At 41.7% G+C, this 27476-nt stretch overlaps 1 protein-coding gene across 1 annotated transcript in view; it reads left to right on the top strand.

The window, feature by feature from the left end:
- The window catches only part of Ccdc192 (coiled-coil domain containing 192), a 202399-nt gene that overhangs the window by 50347 nt on the left and 124576 nt on the right, over positions 1-27476 (top strand). Inside the window, 2 exon segments of the mRNA XM_026783639.1 lie at positions 17801-17932; positions 20005-20061. Coding sequence (XP_026639440.1) covers positions 17801-17932; positions 20005-20061 — 189 coding nt within the window.

Below are 27476 nucleotides of genomic sequence, written 5' to 3' on the forward strand. Positions count from 1 at the left end.
CTTATTGTATATAATTTCATAGTAGGTTTAGAACTCTCTTACTTAAACAAAAGGGGGAGGTGTTGCGAGAGGTCCTTCCACTCCTCCAGCCTATAACCGCTGAGATACCAGCCCACTGGGGCGTGGTCTCTCTCCCTTTAAAAAAGTGGCCACTTCCCTCTCCTCTCTCTCTTCACTTCCTGCTCCACCGGTGACTAGACTCCTTTCCTGGTTGTGCAGAGGGCTGTTGTCTAGGACGGTGATCTGTAAGTTTTTTCCCCTTTGAATAAATACCACCCTATTAATCATAATTTCAAACTAGTGTGGCATTGTTTGTGATTTACACCTTCAATCGGCAGAGAATGCCTGCTGCTTTATATGCTCCATGAAAAAATTGCTTTGAGAATATGTCCAGCTTAGGGAGACTCTCTGTGCCCTAGAAATGGGCTCTTGGTCCCTGCAGTGAATATGCAATCAGTTCATTTGTGGTGTCTAGGCTTGGGGACAGGAGGTTTCTGAGTCATGGCCAGGGTGGGACCTGAGTGTCTTCCTTCTCCAATGCCTTAAAGTTTTGTAAGATGAATGAGTAGTCCTGGAGGTGGTGGATGTCCCAAGGAAACACATACATACATACATACATATGTCAAAAACATACATGTGTTTGTGTCTTTCCACAGTGTCTGAGTCTATTGAATAGCAAGTTCACAAGGTATGGAATTTTCATTGGCTGTGATATGCCAAGTACCCCTACTTTCATATTTGGCCACAACAAACTGGTTTATTCCAGTCTTAATGTTAGCATTAGTTCTCAGATCACATAATACATAGCACACACTGATTTTATCTATCTTTCACTCTATATATCACCTGTCATGTATCAATTTATCATCTCTTTTATCTTCTATCTACCTCTTTATAATCTGTCGATCAAGCTACTTGTCCCTATCCTATCTCTCTCTCTCTCTCTCTCTCTTTCTCTCTCTCTCTCCATATATATATATAATCTACCTATCTACCTACTTATCATCTGTCCATCTACCATCTATCATTCTATCTATCTATCTATCTATCTATCTATCTATCTATCTATCTATCTATCTATCTATCTATCATTTACCTATCTACCTACTTATCATCTATCCATCAACTATCTAACATATTATCTATCTATCTATCTATCTATCTATCTATCTATCTATCTATCTATCTATCTATCTATATCATCTACCTACTTATCATCTATCCATGTATCTACCTATCTAACCTATCATCTATCTATCTATCTATCTATCTATCTATCTATCTATCTATCTATTTATCTATCTATCTATCTATCTATCCTTTATCTATGTTACAGGATGGTTACGAGGGAGTTAAAAAGGCTACAGCAGAGTTCAAGGAGTTTCAAAGAAGCCTGAGAGGCAGAAGCTTGTAGAGATACAAAGGTAGTCTTTTAGGGACAGGGTAACAAGCTCAGTCTGAGCTTTTTTTTTTCTACCTAAGAGTTGGACCACAGCATCAGAGCTGTGTCATGGTGTGGAGGAAACTGTAGAGGCAAATGGTGGGTCCAGGTCCAGATGATCAATTAGGCAGACAAGGGAATGGCAGGTCCGTAGGTGGATGAATGGCGATTGAATCAGCCATGGCAGTGGCAGAGTGAATCAAACTGAGCAGTTTTTATGAGGTGGTCAGTCAGAGATTGGTCAGTGTAAGTGTCACCATCTTAGTAAGAGGTTCCCTTCTGTCCAAGTGAGGGTGTCAGTCTCGTTCCTTAATCTTGTGTGTCTGACAATTTAGTTGGCCTGATTTTCCCGATATGATTTTAATATGCTCATGTGCTCCTGCAGTTCCAATTTTCTTTGATCAATTTATAGGGTAGGGCCTCCTACTTTTCAGACTAAGTTATGTATCATTCTGTACAGCATGGGTGATGCCAGACATGTAGTGCTTGCTGTTTGCAGGTCCACCCAGGTACAGAGCCATCCTCTGTTCTCAAAATGGAGTCCCTGTGGGCAAGGCAGAGCCTATGGACAAATCACTGTATTACAGTGCGGAGTTATAGGTAGGGCATATCCAGTTCTCAACAGAGGATCTTAAGAGTTATTATTTGCCCAAGGGTGAGAATCTGTGGGCTGAAATAAGTAGTAAGGTTTACAGGGGAAAAATATTATTTCTAGTACATTCCAGTTGGTATATTGGGCACTTTCTCCATGTTAAGAGTGGCTCTGTGTTGTTGTTTTGTTGTTGTTGTTTTAAATTATGCCATGTTTAATATCGTGCTGACTTCAGTGTCTCACAACTCAATGCCACTTTTTTTTTTAACTTTTGCCCCAAGTACTGACCTTCATAGCCAAGCTGATGATTAATCTCCTCACCTTTTCCTGCATCTTTTCATTTCTGTCTAGTATTATCTGCACACACGAACATGCCTGTATGCATGTGCATGTGCACACACATTAAATGAAAACTTGGAAACTCTGTTCCTGAACATCTATATTTCAATTATTAATTGTCCTTTAAGTGACGATTTCATTATGTTTTCACCTAGGTCTTAAGCTTTCCTGTGTTGTGCAGGGATTCCCCTCTCAAATAATTTGGGTGTGCTATGGGTTTCATTGTGCACCCCTAAAATTCATCTTCTGCTGGCATTCTCACTCTGTGTAGCTGAACACGTGACTACCTGGAAATGGTCTCACTATTGTTATAATCAGTTGAGGCAAGGTTGTGCTTTAGTGGGGTGAGCAAGCTCCGTTTCCAAGATGATGGGATCCGAATTAAAAATGGAAACGGTCGATATAGACACCCATGCTGGGAGGAAGCTACGCAAAGATGAAGGCAGACACCAATGGATGATTCTGTCAGCTTAAGAGCCACAGAAATTGACAACAAACCACCAGCAGGAACACAGAATCAAGCCTTCCTCATCGGCTAAAGGAGGAATCGATCCAGCTCATACCTAGGTACAACTCACAGACTATCTATACAGGAGACAATAGAACTCTGATGTTCATGCCACCCAATGTGAAGCCCTCTTTGGAGCATTCCTGGCAGGTTAACACAGAAATAGCTCTAATTTTGAACTGTGCCCTAAAATATTATTTTAAATGTGCATGAACATAGAAGTGCCTGGAAATAGCCTGTTAAAAAAAATCATAAAAAAAATCTAATCCACTGAATGATTTGAAATGGTCTAAGACAAAGGGCAGAATGGAGAATTTGTTATTTCATTGAAAATAAGTTTTAAGTTGGATAAAATCACTTTTGTGAGTCAAAATGGATCTTTAGGCACCAGGTCCCCCACCCAGGTAAAATAATACTTATTAAGGTTTTTGCATGTCTTCTTTACTGCTTCAGAGACTCAGAATGTGTCAGAATAGTCCAGACCAGCACATAAAGCACTTATCACTTGGGAAGACTTTATTTTCAAAACGCTTTCCTCTATACAGAACTCTGCAAGGCTTGGCTAGAGTTTGGTTTTGAGCAATTTTGTGAAAATCTAGCTGAGATAATTAGCTTAGACAATTACTTGCTGCAATTTGTAGGTGGTGGAGCAGAAAATCTAGGAATGCAGACGAGAAGAGATAAAAGAACCCGCAATTCCACATTACTTAATAGGGTGGTTTTAACAATTGCACTTGATGGCTGGATGAATGTCCAGTTTTAAATTGCTCCGTGGCTTCAACTCTATTTACTGAGAGAGGGAAAGACACTGATTATAAGTAGATTCACTTTGGGCTTAGTAATTCTAACATGTCTAGGATATAAGCAGCTAACATATTAAGCAAATTTCTCAGGGTATGTGTGTTTATGCGTGAGTGAAAAATGAGTGGCTGTATATTTATATTTATATATTGAGCTGGCATGTGACTAGGATTTAAACCACAATTGTCAACAGGATCACTCAGAGGTCACTATATGCCTTGCGTAAAGCAGAGAGCAGGGCCCAAGACCAAGCCCTTAGATTTCTACTATCAGAAGACTGGAAGGTCAGAAAAAGCCTAGCCAAAGCCATAGGAGAAATCCAGAAAATGCCCTGAGGTAGAAAGGGGAGAGTGTTTTAAGAGGCATGGAGTTCCCGGATATGTAATAATTTATTGTGAGGTTGAATGCAATGCCCAGAAAGGGTGCATTGTGTTTGCTGAGGTGAGAATGGCGGAACCTTGACACCCTAAGTACCAGCAGGGCAGAGGATGGCAGAAGCCAGGCTGGAAGAGACGTGGAATTGAGACGGTTGGTTGCTCTCTTACCAGGGACTGAAAAAATTTTCCAGAGTGATATGTATGTCTGTAAGCAAGGAAGAAGGGAGGGCGAGAGAGAGGGAGGGGAAGGAGAGGAGAGTAACAGGAGTTCCGGAGAGCCAATGGCAGCAGAGGGAGAAATCTCTGAAAATCTAATGTACGACTCTGTGTCCAGACGTGCCTCTACTTCCTGGTGAAAGGAGCCAGCTCATATTAAAGCCACTTTGCCTTGAGTCTCTGTTGTAGATGAAGCAGTCTAGGGAAATCAGTGGTACGGCTGAGGCTGGAACTTAGTGCATCACTTTTTTGAGGGAATCCCCTAGTTCTTTTCTTGGATATGCCCATAAGGAAGTGGAGAAGGGGGAGTTTCCAGTGGTCAATTAGGGCAGAGCCAAGTAGTTTTTCCACCTCCACTCATTGCACTGCCAGGATAGTACATGTGAAGCCTTTTCACATACCAGGGGTAGAATGCAGCAATTGCAATGGCTGGTGACCACTACAGATTCTTTACCCTTGCTCAGGGTGCCCTATCTTCTTCTGTATATTGGGCACATTAGGAGCGATACATTTTGCAATTGGTTTCGAAATGCCATATCTTGAGGATTCTCATGTGACTATGATTCCATGGGGATTGAAAGTAGCGTGGAGATTTGATTGTGAAGCTTGAAGTAAGTTGGTATGATTTTGTCCTGCCCACCTTTGGGGTGGGGAGGGTGGGTGCATTTTGTAATATGCATCATATTACGTGGGAACATCTTGGGCAATATGCATGCACACATGTGCACAGACAGACAGACACACACACACACACACACATACATATATATATATATATATGCAAACCTGTGTGTATGTTTGAATAAGAATGGATTTTAAGGGCTAATATGTTTGAATACTTGATCAACAACTAAATGAACTGCTTAGAAATGATTGGGAGGTGTGGTCTTGTGTAGGAGGAGGTATGTCACTTGTAGTTTTCAAAAACCCACACCATTCACAGGGTCTCTCTCTGAATGGCCTCCTGCTTGTGGATCAGGCTATCAGCTCTCAGTTAACTATTTCAGCACCATGCCTGCCTGCTGCCATAATCCCTGACATGATTCTCATGGACTGAGCTCTAGAACTGTAAATCCCATTTAACTCTCTTCTATGAGTGGCCTTAATCATGGCGTCTCATCCCAGCAGTAGAAAAGGAGGGAAGGGAGTGTGTAGGTGTGCACATGGGCATAAAGTTAAGATTGTGCTTCTGCCACTTTCTGACTCCAGTCTCATAGTGACCTATGACTGTGAATCACGGTGTTCATGGCTTAGAAGAAACAACCTTAGGACACCTGACTTGGGTGCAATTCATGATGACAGCGCATCTTCTTGACCATAAAGACTAATCGAGTAGAGAAAAGACAACTTAAGATGCCAAGGAGATGCCAAAAGATACCTTTTTCAATTTTTCCTGGAACATGAATAGTCTTGCTACTGAGTCTATGGGTAGCATCCCTGCTGTGTAAAGACAGCTTGTTTCCACTGGGAAACGATGAGGCCAGCACAGGCCCCGCTCTATGATGTATAGACAGAAAGAAAGAAGATACATTAGTTCCTATTGAGTTTGTAATTGACACTGACACTCCAGTGGTATAAATCAGTTCTGTGTCTCTTGAAAACGGGAATGTGATTGTAAGGACAATATGAATGACGCTTGTTTCAAGAAGTTTGAGTGGACAAGAAAGGGAATAATTGAAGGGAGCGTTCAATGAGATTGTTCGTTAGTGGGAATTATTATAACTTCATATGCTGAACAGAATCTTCTAGAGAGGATAACGCAGAAGATGGAGAGTGTGTTTGGTTGTCTCAGAGCAGAAAACAGCAGGAGCAAAAGCTCTGTGATGGGAAGAGATGATAAAATTAAAGCCGAGTGAAAATATGGCCTTTGGAGGTAGGAAGACTACCTCTTCTGTGGATTCATTATGGATGATTTTCACAAAGCAAAAAACCAGGTTATCAATGTAACAAGCCCGGCTGTCATCTCACTTAACAGCAAGGCCAGAGGCAGGAAGCACCGGAGGTAGTTATCTCAGTCAGACAAGAGATTTCACCCAAGGGTGTGAGTACTGCTCACCTCTGCCTTGCCCCCTTCTGTGTGCTAGCTGTGCCACCTTGGAGGGCACCTGCGACATTGCAAAGCATCACACATGGGTAAGAACGTCCTGGAACAGAGTCTCCAAAACTCTGGTAAGGTTCTTCTCTTTGAGCTTCAGGTGTCTCTATTGTATTCTACAGCCATTTCTAAAACAGTCTCTTATAGAGAGTCAGGCAAACATGACAGCTTAATTCATACATGAGTCATGTGCTTGGGCTGGGCAAAGCCAAGCTCCTTTACACGTGTGTTCTGCCTGATGCAGGTTGGGTCTTTGGGTCAAAAGATAAACATGGAAAAGGCTATGAGAAGCAAAGGATTATTTTGATCCTTTGTATTTGGTCATAGATTTTTACAATTTGTGGTTTGCAGCATAGAATATGGTCTACTATAGAGAAAGTTCCAGAGGGTGCTGGGAAGAATGCCTGTTCCATTTGTGCTGGGTGAAACACTGTCTTTATATCCGCCGGTACAATGTAGCTCGAGGTCTCTTGGTTGGTCTTAGTTTTGATGACTGATTTGGAAATGAGAGCAGCATATTGAAATCCTCCGTCACTGGATACCAGGACCACCCTGACATCTTGTGTCCATCAGTGTTTGCTTATGAAAGTGAGATTTGAAATTTGCTGCGTATGCACTTGCAGCTGTGATAGCTTCTCGGTGAACTGTTCACCTCCTTATCGTAGAGTGGTCCTTCTTAATCTCTTGTGACTCATTTTGGTTTGAAGTTGTTTTATCAGATGTCGGGATAGCCATGCAAACTGGTTTTCAGCTACCACGCACCCAAAGATTGCTATTCATTCATGCTTAGGCTCTTAGCCACTGAGTTTCTGGATCAGTGAGATCTGTTTCTTGGAGACAACAGATAGTTGGATTTAGTATTTTTGTTTTTTAAATCCAGTCACCAATCTGCTTATCTTTTCTGGTGACTTCAGGCCATCTACATTTATTATTGAGAGATGCTTGTTGATTACTGCAGTGTTTGCTTGCTTCCTTGTTAGATTATTGTTTGTTCCTTATTTCTTTTCTATTAATGGGGGTTTGTTGTACTTGATGAAGTCCTATCTGTCCTTCCCTTGTTTTTCAGGGTGAGCGAGGAACATTTATTGAGAGGCAGAGTAACTGCACCATGCTCTCTTTGTCCACCTATTCCTCTCCTTCCCTGGATCCATGGGATTAGCACTGCCCCTTCCTCTGTACAGCATCCTTTTAAGTAGCTTCTGGTTACTGCTGTGTTGGCTTGGTGGCCAGGATCTGCCTTAGTTTGTGCTTCTATTAACATGATTTGGTGTTTTCATCAATTCTAAAAGATAACTTTGCTTGATAAAACAACCATGGTTGACTAATTTATATTCAGGGCTCAACACACACACAGACACAGACACACACACACACACACACACACACACACACACACACACACACACACATTCCATGCTTGCATGCTTTTTAGAGTTGTTGAGGAGAGTTCTGATGTTTTTTTGAGAAATGGTTCACTGCACTGGTTATTTTTGGTCAACTTTACACAGGTAAGAGTCTTGCAGGAAGAGGTAACCTCAATTAAAAAACTGTTTTCGACTGGTCTGTAGGTAAGCCTGTGAGGCATTTTTGAATTAATGATTAATGTGGGAAGACCTAGCTTGCTGTGGGCAGTGTCTCCCCTGGGCTGATGGTCTTGGGTTCTATAAGAAAGAAGACTGAGTAAGCCATGGGGAGTAAACCAGTAATCTGCTTTCCTCCATAGTCTCTGCATTAGCTCCTGCCTGGAATTCCTACCTCTAGGTTCCTGCCGTGAGTGCCTGCCATGTTTCTTCTGAGTTGTTTTGGTCACAGTGTGTTTACCATGGCAGGAGAAAGCCCAAGACATGCATTTAGTATTAGCTGCTAAGTCTGAGATCTTGAACACTAATTGGTACATTATTGTCAAATAACTATGTACCCTTGCTTATTTAGCAGTTGATTCATTTTGAGTTGATTTCTGGGTAGATTGTGGTCAGGGGTCCAACATTAGATTTTTGCATGAGATTACCTAGTTGTCCTAACCATTTGTTTAAGGGACTCTTCCTAATAATTCTTCTTGACATACTGGATAAAAATCTCTTAGATTGTTGGGTTTAACTCTGTTTCATCTGTTCACATGTCTGTCCTTGTTGCAATCAGACACTGTGTTCCTTATTGCAGATTTGTGTAAGCTCTGAAATTGGGAGTTATGAGTCCTACAACATTGTTCTTCTGTGAGATAATTTTGAATATCTTGAGTTCCTTGGTACCCGTAAGAATTAAACAATTGACTTGTTCATTCTGAAATAAATTTTGTAATTTTAATAGTGGTTACATTTAATCTATAAAGGGAGCTGGCACCTTAACAGTATTAAATTTTTTAATCTATGAACATTGACCGTCTTTCCATGTTCTTAGATCTTCTTTAACTTCTTTCAGTAGCATTTTGTAATTTCAATGTACCAGTCTTTTACCACCTTGGTTAAATTTTTACTAGGTAGCATTTTCAGTATTCTATTATAAATTGAGATTTTAAAAATTTCTTATTTCAGTTGTGTATTTCTCATTGTTTTAATTGTATGGTTTGCCTTTTCACTAACCTTGCCAAACCACAATTTCTCTCTTAATACTGCTGTGGTTGCTTCACACATTTCTGTACCCCTGGTTGGTTCATTTATAATGTTCTAATCTTCTTGATGGAATGATACTTTTGTTAATTAACATCCAATGACTTTCTTTGTTTGTAATAACAATAAGTTAAACTGATACTATGTAAGACATCTAATGACATTTATTTGGTGTGCATGTATGTGTGTGTGCCACAGTTTGCTTGAAGTCAGAGGAAAACTTGTGGAAGTCAGTTTTCTCCTTCCTATAGGTGGGCTCTGGGGTTAGAACTCATGTCGTAATGCTTGGCAGTGGGTACTTTATTCACAAAGATATCTCACAGACTCATAGTAATAAGCTGTGCCTTCTCATCTGTTTTATTTGGTATTAATGTACTCACTCAAGCTACCTTAGCTATAGTTTGCAGACAGTACCGCTTCTTTCACTTTTTGCCTGTATCAAGTCAGTCTGCTGTAGGCAGCATACTGTTTGATCACATCTCTTTTTAGTCTTTTTCTTTTAATTGGAAGGTTGAATCCATTTATACTTACAGGGTTATGAGTTGTAGCATGAATAATAAAAAGCCAGAGACAGATTTTAGGTTCAGAAAAACAAAGCAGCCAAACCACTAGAGAAATATACCTTTACCAAGGCTGGGCAACTGCCGACTAAGCAGACCAAGCAGACCAAGCCTTTCTCTCCTCCCAATTTTATTCCATCTAGTACTAGGATTAAAGGTGTGAGCCACCACCACCTGGATTTGTTTCAACATTGATCTTGTGTAGCCCAGAGTAAGCTTGAACTCACAGAGATCCATCTGGCTCTGTCTCCCAAATCCTGGGATTAAAGGTGTGTGGCCCCACTGCCTGGCCTCTAGTGGCTTAGCTTTGCCCTTCTGATCTTTAGGCAAGCTTTACTTATTAAAATATAAATAAAATATCTCTATAATGAGTAATGAAATATGCATTTCAGTTACCTAGTTGTGTTGTAGGAAGCCACTTGTTTAAATAATCACACATAGACCATATTATTTACAATACTATTTGACCAATAGCTTAAGCATATTTCTGGCTAACTCATATATCTTAATTTAACTCATTTCTATTAATCTGTGTATCAGCACGTGGTCATGGCTTACCAGATAAAGTTCCATCTGGCATCTGTCTCTGGCGGGGCTACATAGGAGAGCCACTTGTTTGTTTCCTGGCTTCCCAGACCCAAAATAGTTACTCAGAAACTATATTACTTAAATCGATGCTTGGCCCATTAGCTCTAGATTCTTATTGGCCAACTCTTACATCTAAATTTAACCCATTATTCTTGCCTATGTTAGCTTAGCCATCTGGCATGGTACCTTTATCAATGAGGCGTTCTCATCTTGTTTCCTCTGTGGCTGGGTAACTACTGCAGACAACTTCCCTCTTCCAAGAATTTCCCTGTTTTCGTCTCCCCACCTCTACTTCCTGCCTGTTCTCCCACCCCTACTTTCTACCTGGCTACTGACCAATCAGCATTTTATTAAAATAAAAGAAACAAATCTTTACAGGTGTTGTAGGAGGATGCTTGTTCCTTTCAGGCTGCTCAGGCCCAAAATGATGCCACAGAAACCATATTATTTGCAATACTGTATGGCCAATAGCTTAAGCATATTTCTGGCTAACTCATATCTTAAATTAACCCATCTCTATTAATCTGTGCATTACCATGAGGCTGTGGCTTACTGGGTAAAGTTCTGGTGTCTTTCTCCAGTCAGACTACATGGCTTCCTCTCTGACTCTGCCCTTCTTCTCCCAGCATTCAGTTTAGTTTTACCCTCCTAGCTCTGTTCTACCCTATCAGGCCAAGCCAGTTTCTTTAGTAACCAATGGTATTCACAGCATGCAGAGGGGAATCCCACATCAACAGAGTACAAGATCATTGTCCCACAGCATTGCTGTTTATATATTTTTTGACTTTTTTGTGCTTTATTTCTGTCTGTGTCAAAATTTTCTAGTGAAACATTTGATTCTCTCTTATTGTTTGTTATTCTCTTATATATGTTCATTTTTTCCCCAAAATAGGAAAATTTAGTTAGTCCACCTGATAGCATCCCATAGGCCACTAGAAATTTCTCTCTCTCTCTCTCTCTCTCTCTCTCTCTCTCCTCCTGTCAGATAATCCTAATGCCCCATTACATACAATTATCATATAATGTAGGCCCTTTACCCATAGAATCCACATGTAAAGTCCTAAAACTCTATTTTGTAGTATTTGTGGGATATGGCCTTTGGGATGCAATTAAGTTTAGATGATGTCATTGGAATGGCCATGGTGGCATTACTACTCCTATAAGGGGAGAAAGAGACAAGAAATCTTTTCTTCTCACCATGTGAGTCTCTAGCAGAAAGATGGCAGAGGAAGAATGTCTTTACCACTGAATAAACTGGGACCTTGATTTTAGACTCCACAACAGTGACATACAAATGCTTAAGACACTCAGTTTACAGTATATGCTATCACAATTTAAAAGAATGACTGACAGAAGTTGGTGTCATAAAATAGAGAGTGGAACAGGTTGACAGCCCCATAGGTAAAAGTGCCACCAAGCCTGATGACTGTAAGTTTGTTCTCTAGAACTTACATGGTGGAGGGAGAGAAGGGAATTCTACTGGTCTCCTTCTAAGCTCTATGTGCATACTGTGGTTGTTTGAAAACAAAATGGCCATAAACGGGACTGGCACTATTAGGAACTGTGACTTTGTTGAAGTAGGTGTGGTCTTGTTAGAGGAAGAGTGTTACTGTGGAGGCCAGCTTTGAGATCTCATATATGCTCAAACCATGTTAGTGTCTCAGACATCTTCCTGTTTCTGCAAGATAGAGGACTTCAGCTACTGCTCTAGCATCATGTCTTCTTACACGCTGCCATGTCCCACGTGTAAGATGATAATGGACTGAACCCCTGAACTGTAAGCAAGTCACCTCATTAAATGTTTGCCTTTGTAAGAGTTGCCCTATTCACAGTGTCTCTTTACATCAACAGAAACCCTACTGCTACACTCATATCCAGACATAAAATAAATAAATGGAAATTTTAAAATGCTTTTTATTTATTTATTTTTGCTTTATATATATGGGAGTTTTGCCTTTATCTATATCTGTGCACTGCATGGATGTAGTGCCCATAGAGTGCAAAAGAATATGGGAGGTCCCCTGGAGTTACAGAGAGTTGTGAGCTGCCATTGGAGTGCTTAAAATTGAACTCGGGTCATCTGGAAGTGCAGCCAGTGCTTTTAATTGCTGAGCCATGGATCTTGCTCTTAAAAATGTTTAAAGAAAAACAATGGGATGCTGTTATAGTAGGTACCTAAAACATAGAAAAGATTTGGAGCTCAGTAATAGGTAGAGGCTTGGAAATCTGTAGGGAAATCCTTATTGAGTGGACATTACATTGGAAGGACATAGATCAGAGACCAAGCACTTACCCGGTGTACACAAGGTTCAGTTAGATCCCTGTACTGGAGAGGGTGTGGTTATTACTGTGAAATGACTACCAGCAGTAATCTGATGAGAACTGAGACAAAAAGGCAGGGAGCCAAAGAGAAAGCCTCCATCTTCTCAGAGAAGATACATCCTATGAATATCAACAAGGAGTCTTTCAAGGTCACAGGAAAAAAAGACAGACACGGTATTTACACTGAAGGAAAGATGATCCTGGCTGAATGTGTTCACAGCCTGATGTGAGAAACATAAGACATGTCAGTGATGAAGCTGGACATTTGGCTGAAAAGAGTTCCAAATATTTAAGGAGCAGATAAGAAGATAAGCAAGTTGAAAAATATAATTGCTAAGCAAATAACAGAAAGTTCTCAGCTTATTTACATTGAAGAGAATGCCAAGGGTATTATCACTGAACTGTCTTTTAAGGAGATAGTTATGAGTGTGAGCCACAAACCTACTCAGCACCCTTAACAGGAACACCAAGAGTTTCCACTACAAGAGCTGGAGATGGGATGGGATGATGGGAGGGTCTCTGATTTCTTAGGTTCCAGAAGACGATCAGTTCTGCACATGCAAATGGTTGTCCTTAGTCTCAATGAGCCAAACAAGCCATGGTGGTGGGGTCATCTGAAACCAGGGAGGTGCAAGCAAGCACAGCAGAATCCTAAGAGCAAGACTCATGTGGTAGAATTCTGAAAGTCTGGCACCTATGCAGCAGACCCCTGGAGATGAAACTTCTCGTCAGCAGAGTCCTGGGAATATGACCCGTACTGTACAGGGCTATAAAGGATCAAGCACTGGCCAACAAAACCAAATCACATCAGAGGATACGTCTCAAGCTTTATAGGCGCATAGAATCATCTTTCATTCCTCATGTCTCCTTTGTAGAATGGGAATGCTCATCTTATGCCTCTTTGATCACTATAGTTTGGAAGCATATGAATTGTTTGGTTTCCCAGCTGGAAATAACAGTACCTCTGGACGAACTGTCTTACTGATAAGTGATTTAGAGGATAGTTTGATGAAATTTGACTTTAGACTTTGAAGTTGGAGGTTGTGTAAGCTAAGACTTTGGGGGCTGTTGAGATTAGATGTATTTGTGTGTAAGCAAGCACAACATGAATTTGAGGACGACTCCATGCGGAATGCTAAAGACTGAATGTGTCCTGAGTATATATGTTCGGGTCCTAAATCTTGGGGGAATAATTAGGTCTAGAGATAATCATGAAGCTAAAGTATCTAGAGTGACATGCTTTTCTTATAGGAGATTGAAGAGACCGGGAATTCATATAGTCCATAGTGCTCATTGTTTTAAGCATGTAGACTGTGGTAGATGTTATGCCCATCTGAGTTGACAGGAAGAACTCTCTTCTGGCTTTCCGACAATCTTCTAGCTTGAACCACACCTTACTAGTGAATTTTCACTAAAGCAACTCTTGAATTTCTGTTTCACTCTCTTTTATAATCTTTTTGATATTTCCTGTTTACTTACACATCATTCCCCCAATTTCCCTTACAGTACTCTTGTTTGTTTGTTTGGTTGGTTGGTTGGTTTGTTCTTACCTCTGAACATATTTAAAATTGTAAGATTTGTTGTTGTTGTTGTTTGAAAGTCTAGGATTCATTCTCTAGGATTCCATACAAAGATTGCTGTTACAAATGAGCGTTTTGTTTCCCCTAAAGAAAAAAGTCTTATTGTATTTCAAAGGATAGTAGTTTTATTGAGAACTGGACACACCAACTATTGCAATGTTGGGAGCAGTGAGACCCCAGATCCTGAATTTCTTGTAATCCCCTGATCTGAGTGCCTACAGCTGCTCTGAGCACGAGACCTTCAGGAGTTCCTGGTGGCAGGAGAGTGGTTTCTGGTGGGTTTGGCTGGGGCGTGGCTATCTCTATATAATCTGCCTCTGAACACAAAAAAGGGGGCATTCTTGGGGAATTCAAGGATGACCCGTGTCTCTGTCTCTCCGTGTGTGTCTGTGTATTTTAACCTCCAGCCCCCTTGCCCAAAGCTCGCGAACTGGGTGCCAGTGCACAGAGCGCAGACGCGGGGCGCGGTGCCCGGCATTGCAATGTAGAAATTCTAGATCCAGAACCTACCTTTCACTCCTCAGAACAGGTGATATCACCCACTGAAGACAGTTATCCATTGTGATTGTTCCTTGTAGCGGTTTGTAGATATGTGGTCACTGATGTCCCGTCACTACTTCTGTAGTTAGCCTCTGATGATAGAGATTTTCTTGGATATCGATATTTTTCTTCATCAAGGCCTTTTCTACAACCAGAAAGTGTTTTTCTGGACTCTCAAAGACATCAAGGACTGATTCTGGCATTTCTTGCCAGCTCTATTGCTATTTGTATCAAAATTAATTTCTGGAGCCTCCCATCTGTCATCCTCTAATTTTAATATGACTTAAATATGACTCTAAAACACATCACTATCTTTTCTTGACTATCAATATGGTACTTTGGGTGTGGTTTATCTCTGACTTCTCACGTGCCTGGTTTACCTGATGTTTGTAGGATGGGTATAATATGTTTATTTCTGGTAAATAAGAGACCACCCCAGGCCAGCCTGGTCTACAAGAGCTGGTTCCAGGACAGGCTCCAAAGCTACAGAGAAACCCTGTCTCGAAAAACTAAAAGAGAACACCCCGAATCAAAGTTCAGCCTGGTTGAAAGTTGACCAACAGTCTGTAAAATGGGAATAAGAGCAGCATAAACTTCTCGAGGAATTAAACTGAGATGCTGGGATAAATTAAAGGTTTTTCAGACTGTCTGCTTTATGGCAATTCTATGATAAATATGAACAATTATTGGCATAGTTATTCATTATGTATTCATCTGTACAATTCCCTCTTGATTTGTAGTTTTCTTTAAATTCTCTACCTTTCTAGTTAAAATGTGAAGAATTTTTTTTGAAGGTAAGAATAATGTTTTCATTTTTAATCTATTTCTTTTTAATTTTCTTTCTTTTTTCTTTTCCTTTCTTTTTCTTTTTCTTTTTCTTTTCCTTTTTTTGGCTTTTCAAGACAGGGTTTCTCTGTAGCTTTGGAGCCTGTCCTGGAACTAACTATTGTAGACCAGGCTGGCCTTGAATTCACAGAGATTCATCTGCTTCTGTCTCCCCTCCCCCTGCCGAGTGCTGGGATTAAAGCTGTGCACCACCACCGCCCGGCTATCTTCTATTTCTTACATATAACAACAAACTTTTTTCTGCAGCAAATGAGTAAATAAATACTTGTTGAATAAAGGGATAAAGACTCTCTAAATAGAAAATAGGTTAACAAGAAAAGCAAGCAAGCAGTAACAAGATATTTTACAGATCAGAAAGGATATGGAAATAAAATGCATCCAACTGAGAAAAAATAGTTCCATAAATAAAGGTTTTCTCTGATAATGGCGATAAATTAACAAGCCAAATGCAATTTAGAGAGAGAGAGAGAGAGAGAGAGAGAGAGAGAGAGAGATAAAACTCACACCCTTCCTTCTAAGACTCAGATCATTATAGAAGAAGGGACAGTAAGAATGTTAAGGGCCAGTGGCAAGTGAGCACCACAGGGAAGCTATGTTTTCTAGATACAATAAGGCAGTTACACATATGAACTCCCAACAGCTAAGATTGCATGAACAAAACTTGTCCAAGCTCAAGCCAGATGATATCCCAGAATGTTGGGGGTGGGACATGAAATCCCATCGCTACCTAAGGAGCTAGCTTCTGGGGAGGGAGAGCTAGTTGTCCTTAAGGGTGTGGCCCATTGTATGTCCAGCAAGCTCCCTTGGAAAGCCATATCCCCAAAAGCATATAAGCACACAGTTGGATTTGATAGATATTTTAAGAAATAATGAATGAGGACACAAAATTCCATGGGGCATAGAAACAGGTATGGATCTAGGAGGAGATGGGAAGGAAATAAATAGGATCAAAATCCAGCTTTAGAAATGCTCAAAGAATAATAAAAATGCTCTTAAAACTCAAATGAATGCTTACTGTGATTAGAAGCAAAAGAACAATGAGAATAATAATACTCAGTCCTTAATATCTTGCAGATGTCCTTCTGGGTGTTGCTCTTTTATAAATGCACATAATTTTCAAACCCTGCATATTAAGTAACATTCCCCTACTGTTGGTGTAAAAGGAAATGAAGCCCAGAGAGGCTGAATAAGTTGCCCAAATCACTTAGCAGAGCTGAGATTTTGCCCTAAAGGCTTTGCCTCAGAGTCCACATGATGAACTATTCTACTCTAGTAAGACTGAAGTGGGCCCAGAGAAGCCTGACAACATTCACAAGCCACCATGTGCCCAAGACTCAACTGTGCTAGTGGCCATAAAAGCATATTGGGCCTCCCCAAACACTTCGAATGGAGAGGTATCACAACAGTTATTGGGGTGTGTATTTCCTCTGGTCCTGGGTATACAGCTAGGGGACTCCAACACGTGGCATGGTGACTGCGTTGAGTGACAGCTGGTAGACTTTTTAAATGAGTGATTGGGTAGATAGACTGGGGGGACCAGTGCGTGGTGTAAGGTGTGCTAGTATTTGCTTTCAGACTGCCTTCTTCATACCACGAACTATCCCAAAACACCGATTTTCAAGACAAAAATAAAAAGAGTAACTTTTGCAGAAACATCCAGGGTAATGTGAAAGAGATTCTCTGAGGTAATCTATGCTTTGAAGATCACCAGGGAGTGGCAGTCAACACAAAATTCTCCAAACCTTCCGGTGACCCTTAGGAGTGCTGCTGAGCTCAGAGACAGCACAACGAGCTCTGTGAGAGAAATGAAGAAGCAGTCAGGGGCCTGCCGAGGGACTAGGGGTCATCACAGCCCCCTCCTTCAAGAGGGATCCGAATAGTTGAACCAACACAGAGGGATATTTCGGTTGTGCTTTTGCATAGATCTGGCTTTAATCAGAGTTTCACTTCCAACATTCCCTTCTGCCTCCAACACTGTTAGTCTTATGGTGAGTGTTAACGTGAGTGAGAACCCGCACACTTTGTGAGGTGCTATAGAATCTCAAGAGTTAAGTTTCAAGAATTATACATGACTACAAGTTGAGTTTCAGGGGCAGTTGTGCCAGCCATGGGACCTCAGAACACAGCGGAGGTGAGCGCTGAGACCCCGACAGACAGAAATGTCTCCTTGTATCGTTCCTGCGCTCTTACCTCTCTTACCCATGTTAGACATGGTGAAGTCACCAATATTCCCTTCTTTCATTTGTCATGTGTAGAGAATGCCACAGAAGCTCTCGACAGGAAAGTGTAGCAGACATTAGTGGGAGACAATTCCTTCCTAAATTGGCCTTTTAAAGGAAGCCTTTACAGTACCACCGAACTCGGCGTCCTTACAAAAACATGTCTTTAGCTTACAGCCTCCGAAGAAGCAAAACTGCAGCTGCTTGAGAAAGTTTCCTTGCTGGAGAAAAGACTGCAGGCTGTGAGCCAGAGGAGTGCTGGAGGAGAGTCCTATGAAAACATGGTGCTTGAGAAAGACAAGGTACGTGGAGGAAAGGTCGTGTTTGGGGAGTGACTTAACCGCACATGACAAGTCTGGGAGCCATGGCTGGGTTGAAGGTCCCCAAGGCTGGGCCTGTTACTCGGTGGTGATGAAACAGACACTTAGAAACAGTTTTTACTAAAAGTGTTGACTAGCTAAAAGCATAGGGGGAACCTGACACCTGCCTTCTTCATTCTCTGCCTGTTTCTGGCTGGAGACATGGAGATAAGACATTGTCTAAACCCAGAGTCACCCAAGATTCCAGAAGACCAAACCCTAGGAGGAAAAGCAGCTCCGCCCCAGATGAGGGCAATTGTCCGCAAGGGTGAGGCTGCATTCTACAATGAACAAGTTAATGTAGTGGAGGACCACCATGCAGGACAGAGCCAGCTGAGAGCTGAGGAAATGATGGACCAGCGCCGTTCGGGTCACATCTTGACCCAGTGCTTACGCCATTCGGGTCACTTCTTGACCCAGTGCTTAACTGTGCAGAGTTCTTGCCTTCTAGTTTCATGTTGGTGATCCAAAGATTGGACTTGGGGGCCACTGGGCCCCTATATTTGTTCCTCTTCCCAATAAGGTCATATTAAGTAAACATCTCCTTTCTCTTTTCTTTACCAATATTTCTCTAAATGGTTTTATTGGAATAGGGGCCTAGGCCTAGCTTATTGGGAGCTCCAGAGCTCAAGCCTTTAACCTAAAATCTCTGGTAACAGTAGAGATTTGCTTGGCATGTACACAGGTCTGAGTTCCATCCTTAACACTGCAACAAAAAAAAAAAAAGCTCACATTTGAGTTTATGGGGATGAATACAACATTTGCATTTGGTGAAGGTAACTTCTTTTCCTGATGAACATTCACAGATTAAAATTTTTGTTACACTTGAAGATTTTTATAAAATTTTTAATAATGTATCTTTTGGGGAAATGTTAACTGCATGGTCTATTTATTTTGTACATGGTGTCAACTGTACGCATATTTCTTGGTTTTCAGGGTTGGAATTGATGAAGGACTTATTTCTGTTTAGTTAACAATAGATTTTAAAATTTGACATATTGTCTTAGTTAGGGTTACTATTGCTGTAATAAACACCATGACCGAAAGCAAATTGGGGAGCAAAGGGTTTATTTGGCTTTCACTTCAGCATTGCTGTTCTTTATTGAAGGAAGTCAGGACAGGAACTCAAACAGGGTAAGGTTCTGGATGTGGGAGTCAACACAGAGGCCATGGAGGAGTATTTGCTTACTGGCTTGTTCCCCAAGCCTTTCTCAACCTGCTTTTATAACCCATAACCGCCAACTCAGGGATGACACTACCCAGAATGCAACTGAGCCTTCCTCCATCCATCATTAATTAAGAAAATGTTGGACAGTTAATTCTTAGGGAGACATTTTCTCAGCTGAGGGTTCCTCCTTTCAAATAACTGTAGCTTGTGTCAAGTTGACAAAAAACTATCCAGCACACATATTTTTAATTTATAAAGTGATGGACACACACACACACACACACACACACACACACACACAAGCTCACTGACATTAACTTCATCACCTCAAGCTATCATTTTTTTCCTGATCATTTCCTGACAGTTTACATATTTGTGCTTTGCCCTCATGCTTTCTTATAGACAGAGAAATGACCTCTTTAGTACAGATGGTCTCAACACCCAGCTAAGACCTGGATGCTGTCAGTCAGTAGATTGAGAGCAGGCATACATTTGCCTCTGGGATACTTGGAAGAGTTAGACATTGCTCTCTAAATCCTTCTCTCTTTTTTAAAATTGTTTTTGTTGAGCTATATGTTTTTCTCTGCTCCCCTACTTTCCTCCCCCTCCCCTTCTACCTTCTCCCATGATCCCCATGCTCCCAATTTACTTAGGAGGTCTTGTCTTTTTCTACCTCTCAGGTAGATTGGATCAATGTATATCTCTCTTAGGGTCCTCTTTGTTTTCTAGGCTCTGGGGTTATGAATTCTAGGCAGGTTTTTCTTTGCTTTATGTCTAAAAGCCACTTATGAATGAGTACATATGATATTTGTCTTTCTGGGTCTGGCTAAACCCTTCTCTTTTCCAGTGCATTGAGAAGCTGCAGGCTGAAGTAAAAGCTTCCCAGGAGAAACTTACAGCCCATGTGAGTGTTCCCCTCTTTTTTGTTTTTGATCCCATGATTCATAGCACTGTAATCCTGAAGATGAACAGAAATTTGTCAGAAGTCATAAATGAGGTTTATCTACTGTAAAGTTAAAATGCAATATTTTTAGAAATTCTCCATAAGTAAAGTTCATATTCTTGCAGATGCTTAAAATGAAAAACAAACAAACAAACGTGTTTTTCTATATGGTCAGATGGTTTAACCATCTGATGGCACATTGAAAGAGCACTGAACATAGAAAAGGATGCCAGGAAAGCCAGAGAAGAGACTGGAGTGACTGTCAGTGATGATACATGGAACTTGGATCTGAGACAAAGATCCTGAAACTTTAGTTCATGCCAGAGACCCCTGGAAAGTTTCAAAGGCAAGCCGCCCAGAGGCGCCCTTTGCTGGGTGCTTAGGCCTCAAGTGGTAAATTGGTAAATGCTCCCAGCCTCTGAGCCAGTCTAGAGCAGCACATGCTATGTATACTCATTTGCCTCAGTCTTGTGCTGTTTGGGAAAGCAGCCCTACATCAGAGTGCATGGGTGTCCAGTTGTTCCCTTGTCTTGGTGAAGATCTCATGAATTTCTGGAGCAAATTCATTTGCCCTTTAGCCCATGTCTGTGCCGAGAAGCAATGAGCACCAACAGACAGGATACCCTTGTGCGCTTGTGTCCATGAATCAGGCACCTAACTGCTCCTGAGAATATTAATGCCCCTGACACCTTCAGCATGTCTCTAGAGCTCATTGTGCTTCTAGCATCTCCACATCCATCTGGGCTGCACGGGCTAACCTTGATAAAGGATACTGGCCAGCCCTGCCAAATGGCCCTTCTCAACAGCACCAAGTTCCTCAGACCCAGCCCAGAATGCAAGCAGAAAAGACTGTAAAATAATGAATTCTCGTGACCACCCCACTGACTATGTGAGGAGGAGCTGACTTTGGAAAATCTTTTTTTAATTGTCTCATCTTTCTGTGCTGAAGAAAAAAAAGTCTTATGTGTTAGGACAGACCTTTTAATTCTTAAACTCCATCTTTTTCTGATCTTGGGTACTGATTTGTCCCACAATGGAAACGAATGTGCCGGCATTTGTGGCGCTGTGACCGTTCTAACAGAAACCTGGCAGACTAGCTCAACACTCTGTCGCAGATGTTCCTCCGCCGGCTGCCCTGAGGGTGCCAGATAATGACTGCAGAGGGAGGAAGAAGGCTCCTATAAATCTGTCACCTACATCCCTGTGCAAGGAGGAAGACAGATGCACTCCCCAGATTCTGATACTATCTTCCAAGTCTCCCCACGATGGGCTGATTTTAAAGCTCCCTGCAGCTGGTGTGTTGGGGAAACTCCTGTGGTATCTACTTCCGTCTCCTAACTCCAGAGTGTCTGCCCCCGCCATGCTGCTATTGTCCTAGGCTCCTCTGAACTGGGGCTGGTCTTTTGTCTAGGGCTTCTAGATTTTTCTAAAGTCAGTTGTCTGGTAGCTAGGATTCAACATCCCAGTTTGTGTTCATCAAGGCTTTTCTTTAATTTTTCAAGAAAGTTTAAATGGAAACTATTAATAATAGTATCTATTGAGTTGGTTGTGTGTCTTCCTATCGTATCAGTTTCAAATTCTTATATAACCTAACAAGCCAGACATTATTTCTCAGGTTAAAAGACTGAATCTTTAAAAGGTTAGATTACTTTTTATACTTCATGATTTTGCCATCACAACTGAGTGTCTTTCCAGATTCCTTTCTCTGTACTATCTCTGTCTCTGAGGTGTCAGAGGTCCTGTAAAGTGTGACCTCCAACATCCCTTCCTCTTTCCATGCCCTGGAAGCGAATGATCCCTGAGCAGCGCTTCAACTCACAGTCCTAGCATCTCCTATGCAGATGACAACCACCTCCATCTCCGTGAAGTTCCTTCTGTCTTAACCATTCTGTGATGATAACCTCTAGACAATTTTAATGTGCATGTCTTCAAACATTATCCCTGGAGAAAACCTTCGGCAGAGCTCTACCTCAGAAAAGAAAGAAAAAAATGTGTGTTGGGGCAGAGGGTGCAATGGGGCTGGAAACAACACAAAGCGGGTTTGTTTGCTTTAGAAATAAGCCATGCACAGCTAGTCTCTCGACGTGTTCATCCATAAGGACCATTTTACAGCACATAGCTGTGGCGATACTTGCATCTAACATCAAATTAAAGCCGTGTTTCCTTGTGACCTAGCATCATGCTGCTCTCTCCAGATCAGCAAGCCAGATGTGTCATCTTCCTTGTCTGCATTTTGAATACACCCCTCTCTTTCATTCCTCAGCCGTGGTGGCTAATGGACACTACTAGACTGTTCTAGAGATCAACTAAAAAGCAGTCTTAAAACCCTAACCATCTCTACCTTCCTCCCTATGTTGTCAGCTGTGCTGCTCTGTGCCTAGATCTGTGTTTCCTGACTTCTCCACCTGCTACTTCACTATGTTACCACCTCGCTATCCTTTTCTGACCATTATATAGTTTAGCTATTATAAATGGTCCCAAATAATTAACATGAAAATTTAGAGCATTCTCCTGTCCCTCTCCTGGGACAAAGTAGCCCGTTTGTTTTAGGTGCTTAGGGTTTAGACAGCTGAGACGAGAAAGGATAAAAATCTATGTATAAATTCTTAAGTGAGGGCTACATGCACAGCTCAGAGTACTTGGTATGCTTGAAGCATGAGGTTTAAGCTCTAAGATAAGAGGGGGTAGAGAGACAGAGGAAAGGAAAAGGAAGGAAAAAGGGAAGGGAAGGGTGACTGATTTAAATTGAGCATAGCAAAGAAAATTAAATGGAAGAGACTCTGACGGTGAGAATGAGATCTATGAGCGAAGAGAAGGGCTTAAGGAACTAAGATTGTGGTAACAGAACTTTGTAGATAGAGTGAAGGTTCTTCTGGGAGGAAAATGGAAAGATCTTGAGATTTCTGAGAACTCTGAAGATTAAGAAATAAATAATAGAGAGAGATAAGAAGAGTTTCTCTGTGTTATCGACTTCAGCCTCTCTAGGCATTTGAGGGTCCCATTAAAGACTAGACTTCCTATTGTACTGTAACTTCCTTAAATGTACACTTGTACAAATTAGCCACTGTGCTGGGCAATTTTATGTCAACTTGATAGAAGCTAAAGTCATCCCAGAGGAGGAAACCTTAATTGAGAAATATCTCCATAAGACCTGGTTATCGGCAAGCCTGTAGGACATTTTCTTAATCAGTGATTGATGGGGAAGGGCCCAGTCCATCGTGGGTGATAACACCCCTGGGCTGGTGGCCCTGAGTCCTATGGGAAAACAGGTTGAGCAAGCTATAAGGAGCAAGCCAGTAAGCAGCACTCCTCCATGGCCTCTGCATCAGCTCCTGCCTCCAGGTCCCTGCCCTGTTTGAGTTCCTGTTCTGACTTCCTTGGATGATGAACAACAATGTGGAGCCAAATAACCCTTTCCTCTCTAAGTTTCTTTTGGTCATGGTGTTTCATGTTACAGCAATACTAACTCTAACGAAGTCAACTACCTAATGGTTTTCCGGTTTCCCAAAGACCATCCTGAATGGTGTTTGCAAACACAGCCCTTGTCCTATCTCATCTCTTCTTTACTCTTCTTAGTTTCTGACTGATTCTACTACCAAAATGAAACTCCATTTTTACTTGTGTTTACAGTACCAAGTGGTTTTGGAGAGTGTCATCAATGGGGGCTTGGGCAACAAGTGGTCAGACATTGGCATATCAAAATCTATGGTACAGGAAAGGAACCGCTCAGACCCTGTGTAACCATGTGAACCCCTTTCCTACCTCACCTCCATTATGTACCTGTGACCCTCCCTGGAAGTTTGCCATACTGTTTTATCTCTAGTAACTTTGCTTATTATTCCTTTGCACATGGAACACCTGTCTGACTATCCAGTTGGCCATGATTTTCTCATTCTTGATCAAGATAGCTAGTTGAAGGAGGTTTTCTCTCACTGAAAAGTCATCAGAGCACAGGCTTGTTTTTGTCTCCCTCAAAAACTCTTCGCTGCCTTGTGCAGATTTGAATGAAATGGCTTAAGGCGGAGAGAGGGAAACAAGAGGAGCAGTGGTGGGAGGCAAGGGAACCCATTGCATGTATTCTTTCGTGCGTACAGTGCAGCTTTAGCTGCGTGTGTTTCCCTCTGTGTGAAGTGAAAACAGAAGGAGTCTACTTCAAGGAAGAGGAACACCAGCGACAGAGATAAAGGGGAGGGCCGCAGGGGGAGGGAGCAGGCACAGTGACACGTGTGAAGATATCACTAGAAAAGCCATTATTTTGTATTCTCATTTAAAAACCAATAAAGCAAGGAATGGCAACAGTCAAACTAAAGTGAAGTTTACTTTGACGTTTACAGCTACAGACTTTGTGTTTCAAGATAAACAATTTTTGGAGACAGCTGTATTCCTTAAAGATGCCAGTTACGTACCGTGTTAGTTCAGTCTGAGGCTAGTCCTGTCAGGTAAAATGTATGCTGGTCACTTTTCTGTTGATGTGATGAAACACCACGAGCAAGGAAACTTACAGAGGTTTGTTTGAACTTATGGTTCCAGAGGGATAAGAGTTCATGATGGCAGAAGGAGGCATGGCAACTGGAACAGGCAGGGTGGCAGGATCAGAAACTGAGGGCTCACACCTTCAACTGCAAGCACCAAGCAGGGAAAGCAAACTAAAAATGCAGGATTTTTTAAACTCTCAGAATCTGCCCCCAGTGACATATTTCCTCCAGCGAGGCCGCATCTCCTTAACCTACCCACAGTGCCACCATCTAGAGACCAAGTATTCAAATGCTCAGGACTACGGGGCGCGGGGGGGCGGGGGGGAGGACGTTTATCATTCAAACCACCACAAAAGATAAAGGAGAAAAGATAATAATTGCCTGTAGTAGAAGTTGAATTAAAAACACACAAAACATAGTTAAGATAAATTCCTACTACAGGTGGAGAAATACACTTAATGAGTGATCCTAATATGAACTATAACAACTTATTGTCTGGACTTATTCAGATCAGTCAGAAAGAAACCAATAGGGGAATTACATTTTTATGTAACTAAACTGACACCTATAAAATAGAAAACTATACAAACCTTTAATATTTCTGTTACCACTTGTAATATTTTGAAGTTTAAAATCTTACCCCACTAACTTTACGGTTCCTCAAAACAGCTTACATTTTTAAATGTTTTTAAAGATTATTTTTTTTTCCCCAGTGCACATGTGAGGACTCAGACTGGGCCACCCACAGAACTAAGCTGCCCTGGCCAATCTTTTCATTCTCTATTCCCTGGTTACTTAACAGCTTAGCGACCTACACAAGCTAAAACAAATCCTTGAAGTGATTGTTTATAGTCATGTGAAGATAGTTGTTTAAGTTATAATGACTTGAATTAAGACTAGATATTTTAAGAGGGGGGAAAACCCTTTATAAATGAATACCTTCCAAGTGGTTGAATCCACTTTTTGTTGAACTTTAGTCTTTGGAGGTACAGTGCTTTGTTTGCCTGCCTGTACAATAGCCTTTGTGTCTTCTACCCCACTGGACCCTCATCCCAGTGGTCATCTTTTCTCTTGGTGTCTAGCTTTCCATAAGACCTACCCAGGACTCAGCATCCTGTTAATCTTCAATGGAGCTCTTTCAAAGTAGAAATATGGATAATTGAGCGGTAGGCATTCAAGTATTTCTATTTTTTATAGCATCATGTATGTCTAAAGTACTTCAGAATAAGCCTAACAGTCAAAACCATCCCAATAAATAAATCATTCCAATGAACCATGAAGCCTTCTTCAATTTGTAGGATAGGTGATTGTATGCTGAAACCAGACTCTCAGAAGCCAGTTTCATAGGATGCTCAGGGTCAGAAGCTGAGGGTAGGAGACCCGGCCCATGGGCAGGTCCAACCTTGGCACTCCTGAAAGTTTTCCCTAAGAGTTTGGCTGAACTTCTTTCCCTACAGAAAAGCTGTTGGTGTGTTAAACTTTTGGAATTAAAGCTCTATGAAAGCTCCAGTTCGTTCATGTGTAGTTTCTTCCTACCCTAAAGCTCTAGCCCACCTGTTGGTTGCTCTTTCCCCATCCTGGTCACTTTTTTAGGGTTTGTTTTGTTTTCCTTTGACCTTAGACATCCATGAACACCCTTCCCCAAGTCATACCCAGATTTCCTTTATGGTTGAGTCTCTCCGTATGCAGTCCGGAGGGGTGGAGGTGGTCTGTCATTCAGAGTATTTTTTATTTGCCTCTAACTTGAGATGAGCCTACCTGCGAAACTCCAAGGAATCTGCATTTTGGTTTGGATGATGCAGAAGGATAACAGTGGATGGATTCCGACTGTGGTACCCAGGCCCTATGCCAGCAGTTGATACTGCCTGGACTAGAACTGTTTTTAGACCTTTTTCTCTGAACCAGGTTCCTGCTGCTTTCAGGAGCCCCCAGGATCTCCCCACAACATCCTCAGGCACAATCTCACTTTATTTAATTTGGTCAGAGTCAGATTAAGTCAGCGGAAACAGAATCATATTGCTTACGTTAGCTCAGTGATTTTCGCAGTGAGTTGGAAGTATTAGTATCACATTGGGAGTTGTTTGAAAAGTGTATTTTGACATCCCAATTCCATATCCCAATTCGAAAGTTTTAGGGGTGGAAATACCACAGTGGAAGGTTGTAGAAGCCCCTAGGTGGTTCTGGCGCTGGTAACCCTGACCAAGCTATGGTCAGCCGGAGTTCTCCATCCTGACCAGCACTGTCCTTGACTACACAGCGCTGCTGACTCTCCTGCCACTGAGAATCTGCTCCAAGGCCCGAGTCCTAACATGGCAGGCACCAAGGCTGCAGCACAGCTCAGCACATCGATTTGTTCAGGTGATAAACCAAAAAAGGCATGATCTTCCTGCCCCTCCCCTGCACCCCACACTTCTGCCTGCTCTTGTATCATCACTGCATTCCCGGAGCTTGTCATGACTAATTCTGCTGTCACATGACAGTAATGAACCCTTTGGAGTCACTAACAGTACGGTTTCCTAGTGCTGCTACCCACATTATGTCATGTCTTTTCCACAACAGTCCTGGGAGGTGTTCCTCCTCCATCAGATAGGGCAAGTGAGAGCCGAAGATGCTAGGATCTTTTCTCTCAAAGACTCCCCGGTAACTGTTCTGTGTCTAGGGTACCGATTTCTAAGATGGGTCCCATTCCATTTTAGAACTTCTGCTGCACGTGCCACCAATAAAGCACTGCTTATGATATCTGTGTGTTACATATTCTTTGGATCTTACAGTGGAACTAATCAGTCTGAGAGAGCTTGGCAGATGTCTCTTAGAGTGTCTTACTTGGAGCCAATGGGAGGAGAAAATTCCTTACCAATAGAGCATCTGAGGCCTTTTTAAAGATTATATATATATATATAT

This window comes from Microtus ochrogaster, chromosome 18, assembly GCF_000317375.1.
Source record: "Microtus ochrogaster isolate Prairie Vole_2 chromosome 18, MicOch1.0, whole genome shotgun sequence".
Classification (NCBI taxonomy): Eukaryota; Metazoa; Chordata; class Mammalia; order Rodentia; family Cricetidae; genus Microtus; species Microtus ochrogaster.